This window comes from Medicago sativa, chromosome 5, assembly GCF_051527215.1.
Source record: "Medicago sativa cultivar Bolivia chromosome 5, Bolivia_mono, whole genome shotgun sequence".
Lineage (NCBI taxonomy): Eukaryota > Viridiplantae > Streptophyta > Magnoliopsida > Fabales > Fabaceae > Medicago > Medicago sativa.
In genome coordinates this window covers 60810101-60814232 of record NC_140753.1, presented here as the reverse complement: position 1 = coordinate 60814232, position 4132 = coordinate 60810101, and the positions used below count along the sequence as shown (strand labels likewise).

Here is a 4132-nt window from a genome sequence, read left to right as displayed (position 1 = left end):
TGCATGAATGAATGAATTAACTAACCTATAAATTTCTGTACCACATTGCATTTAGCAGAGCTGCTTGGTTTACTAAATTTCATCATTGTTAACTATTTCCTCGGTATGGTTCTTCCCTCTTTATGTACTATCACTAACAATCAGACTTGACTCTAGCTCAGGTTATGCAAATTTGTCTCAAGCTCAGGTTCTGTAAATTTGTCTCACTCTGAGAATCATATAAATCTTTTATTTCAAAGAAAAGTAGTGACTGTGAGAATTACTAGACCATTTCAGCTATTGTTAAAAAGTAAATATGTTTCTTAATTTCCTGAAAATCATCATACAGGTCTAGATAAAACAAAAATAACAACAGACATATCCTTAATAAAAAATGCAAAAGCCAAAGACTCTATTTTAGCAATAATGTATGATTTCTCTACTTATTGGGAGACTATCTTCATGATAAGGGTTGTCGCCGCCCAATGAGGTGGATGGTTGCCTGCTCCTGGATGTAGTGTTCGAGAGTGAACATCTAGTCCCTAATTTGGCGGATGAAGTAGACGAGGGTTGAATTCTCTTCGATGTCATAATCGGCAAGGGTACTCAGGTCGTTAGTAAGCTCACCGCCATAGAACAGAACTTGGTCCTGCACTGGTATCCCATTTATGTCAAGCATCTTCTCCTTCACATCGGCTATTGTGTCTGAACTCTCAACCACGAGAGGTATCATTTCTCCAGTCATATCCTTTACAAAAATTTGCATCTGCACAACAATTACCATCAAATCAATAAAAGAAAACTTGATACTGCTATTTCAAGAATTAATCCAAAAATAGAAAAAACTAACAACCTTAGCTTTGGCATTTGTAAATATGATGAATTTGAGATAAAATGATAGAATATAAATTCAAAACATAAAAGAAAATAACAAAACTTTAATTGGAAAAGAAAAGCAGAGAAAAGAAGATATGAAGTACCATGGGGGTTATGCAAATTTCTAGCTTGAAAGGTTCAGAAGAACCAATTGGAATCACAAGGAACTCGGATAAAAGAGTTGCAGTGGCCTGTTGGACGTACTTCGCAAAAGATTGTAATTTCACTTTGTCTCTCTTGGATCGAACTAATATATCATAACTATACCTTGACTCGGAAGATTTATGATCAATGCAACTAATATTGACTGCATTTCCTAACAACATAGTACTATTATTGAGAATAAACAGTTTTTCATCATTTTCCTCTTGAAGAACAACAATTTCATCATTAGACTTCAAGGGCACAATGAAGGAGTTACCATAAGAAAATTCGACTAGAGAATCTTTGTGTGTATGGCTGAAATGGTTGAACAACATTTCAGACGAGGCAACAAAGTCACAGCCGGAAAAGGGGCAGTGACATGGCACATAGATGCATTCTTTTTCATGGTTCTTTCCACCATAACTTATTATCTCTTTGCAACCGTATTTTTCATTCGGGCATGGTGTTCCCAGAGATCGCAACAGATTGTTAAAGGCTATACAACGTTTTAGGCTAACGTATTTGGAGCAGTTGTGACACTTGTTATCAAGCTTAGGACCACACGTAGAGCAAACAACATGACCGTTATCACACTGAATTGCAAAAAAAAGAAACTCATCAAATTACATCCTAAACCATTACTAGAACAAAACAAAATATTTTTAAGAAAGGCTATGTTTTGCAGTCAAAAGTATAACCAATATAAATCTACTTAACAGGGGACATCATTCGGCCCCCAATACGCTATAAGAACTATAAGAAGGTTGTAGTATGGTTATTAGAGACATTTACATTAGAATTATTTGTTTCCTTTCTAAGTATTTAGCCAATTTATTATTGCCCATTTATTATTGATGTTGTTGACCATATATATATAGGCACGCTCCCTCTGTGTATCAATACAATTATAATTTCATCAATATCAGTTTTTTTCCTATCATCAGAACAAGTTCTGTAATATGGTATCAGACGAAACCTAGGGTTTCGGTTATCCCTTCCGCCGCCAAATTTCTTCTTCAACCTTTCTCCGATCATCGAACACGATGAGCGAATCAAATTCCGATTCTGATCCCGATGTTAATCCGACCGGATCCAAAACAATCAAAGATCCATCGCAGGATCCAAGAAGTCCGTTCTTCCTTCATCCTAGCGAAAATCCCGGTGCGGTGTTGGTATCTACTCCTCTCACCGACCACAACTATCACAACTGGAGTAGAGCAATGAAACGTGCTCTATCTTCCAAGAACAAAATCAGGTTTATCAATGGTACTCTCCCTAAACCTTCTTATCTTGATTCCACATATGATCTTTGGGATAGATGCAACAACATGGTGCTTTCTTGGATCACCAGAACCTTATCTCCTCATATTTTTCAAAGTACAATTTGCATTGAATCTGCATTTGAACTTTGGAAAGATCTTGAGGACCGATTCTCAAAAGGAAATTTCTTTAGGGTTTCTGATCTCCTTCGTGATCTTCATTCCACTCAACAAGGAGATCGATCCCTCTCAAAATATTTTACTGATATGAAAATCCTTTGGGATGAATTGGAAGACCTTCGACCTACCCCTTCTTGCTCCTATGTAAACCCTTGTACTTGCTCTCTTTCAAATTCTGTTCGCAATTACAAGAATATGGAATATATCATCTGTTTTTTGAAAGGTCTTAATGCAAATTACAGCAATGTCCGCACACAAATTCTCTTAATGGATCCTTTGCCTTCAATTTCAAAAGTGTATTCATTAGTGTCTCAACAAGACTTTAACCATTCTGATGATTCCACCACTGTTTCCATCAATTACACAAACCCTAAAAATATCTCAAATCAGTCTAAAGGCCGTGGCAAAGGTCCAAGAACCCCAATGCTTTGCACCAATTGCAACAAAACCAATCATACCATTGATAACTGCTACTTCAAACATGGATTTCCTCCAGGTTATCGATCCAAAACTCAGATTGAAGCCTCAAAAAATGACTCTAACAGTCTTGCTTCTCATCACAGAGGTAACTCCCAACAATCAAGAACCAACAGTGTTGAGCAACATAATCATGACAACAATCTTTCCTTGTCCAAAGAAGAATACAAATATCTGATTAATCTCCTCAAGTCATCCCATTCTGAGTCTTCTTCAAATAAGCAATCCACCGAAGACCTCAAAACTCACATGGTTTCCAACATCAACAAATCTGGTAATATGCTATTTTCCCCTTCTACTTGGATTTTAGATTCTGGTGCTAGTGATCATGTCTGCCCTCATTTGCAATGTTTTACTAGTCTTTACAAAATTCAACCAATATCTGTCTCTTTTCCAAATGGAACCTCCTTGATTGCTCAGTATTGTGGTTCAATTAAATTTTCAGAAAAATTTGAGATTAATAATGTTCTTTTCTTGCCTCAATTTCGTATTAGTCTCATCTCTATTTCTCAATTAACTAAAACTGTGGACTGCAAACTTATATTTTCCCGTAATTCTTGTGTTCTTCAGGATTTGCATACCCAGAGGACGATTGGGCATGTTGAGTTGATCAGCAACCTCTACATTCTCAGTCTACACTCTCAGGGGCCTGCATGTCATGCTGACACTTTACACATTTTAGATTCTAATAAAATTGGGGCAGATTCATCTATTTCTAATTCTATAAGATCTAGCAATTTACATGATTTTGATGTATGGCACTATAGATTAGGCCATCCTTCTACTTCTGTTTTGCAACATCTTTGTACTACTTTTCCTTACATTTCAATATATAAAAACATTGTTTGTGATTTTTGTCCTTTGGCTAAACAAACAAGAATTCCTTTTCCCTCAAGTGAGCATACATCTTCACATTGTTTTGAACTATTACATATGGACATATGGGGACCAATTAGTACTGTTTCTTTACAAGGCCACCAATATTTTCTAACCATAGTTGATGATTTTTCTCGTTTTACTTGGATTCATTTAATGAAATCAAAATCAGAAACTAGAACTTGCATTCAGAATTTTTTTAAATTCATCTCTACACAATACTCTGCTAAAGTCAAAGTTATAAGGAGTGATAATGGCCTTGAATTTGCCATGTCTTCTCTTTATTCTTCCTTAGGCATTTTACATCAAACTTCATGTGTAGAGACACCTCAACAAAACTC

General features: G+C 36.0%; 2 protein-coding genes across 2 annotated transcripts; one reads left to right on the top strand and one right to left on the bottom strand.

The window, feature by feature from the left end:
* Positions 1 to 375: 375 nt before the first annotated feature.
* On the bottom strand, positions 376 to 2034 carry LOC146923689 (E3 ubiquitin-protein ligase SINA-like 3). The gene is made up of 3 exons (XM_085711760.1): positions 1903 to 2034; positions 960 to 1592; positions 376 to 745 (listed from the first exon to the last, which is right to left on the bottom strand). Exons 1-3 carry the CDS (start codon positions 2032 to 2034, stop codon positions 515 to 517), a joined length of 996 nt encoding a protein of 331 aa, XP_085567886.1. The 3' UTR covers positions 376 to 514.
* Positions 1839 to 3766, top strand: LOC146923688 (uncharacterized). Its single transcript, XM_085708812.1, has 2 exons — positions 1839 to 3189; positions 3486 to 3766. The coding sequence occupies exons 1-2, from the start codon at positions 2043 to 2045 to the stop codon at positions 3518 to 3520; spliced, it is 1182 nt and encodes a 393-aa protein (XP_085564938.1). The 5' UTR covers positions 1839 to 2042; the 3' UTR covers positions 3521 to 3766.
* The last annotated feature ends 366 nt before the right edge of the window (positions 3767 to 4132 follow it).

What these genes read in the sequence shown, in the direction of transcription:
- LOC146923688 (XM_085708812.1), top strand. Translation starts at nt 2,043, where the DNA reads ATGAGCGAATCAAATTCCGATTCTGATCCCGATGTTAATCCGACCGGA. An exon ending in TTCCAACATCAACAAATCTG is followed by an intron (nt 3,190 to 3,485) that starts GTAATATGCTAT and finishes TGTGTTCTTCAG; the next exon opens with GATTTGCATACCCAGAGGAC.
- LOC146923689 (XM_085711760.1), bottom strand. Translation starts at nt 2,034, where the DNA reads ATGATCGGAGAAAGGTTGAAGAAGAAATTTGGCGGCGGAAGGGATAAC. An exon ending in ATATTGATGAAATTATAATT is followed by an intron (nt 1,593 to 1,902) that starts GTATTGATACAC and finishes TTTGCAATTCAG; the next exon opens with TGTGATAACGGTCATGTTGT. An exon ending in AAATTTGCATAACCCCCATG is followed by an intron (nt 746 to 959) that starts GTACTTCATATC and finishes ATTGTTGTGCAG; the next exon opens with ATGCAAATTTTTGTAAAGGA.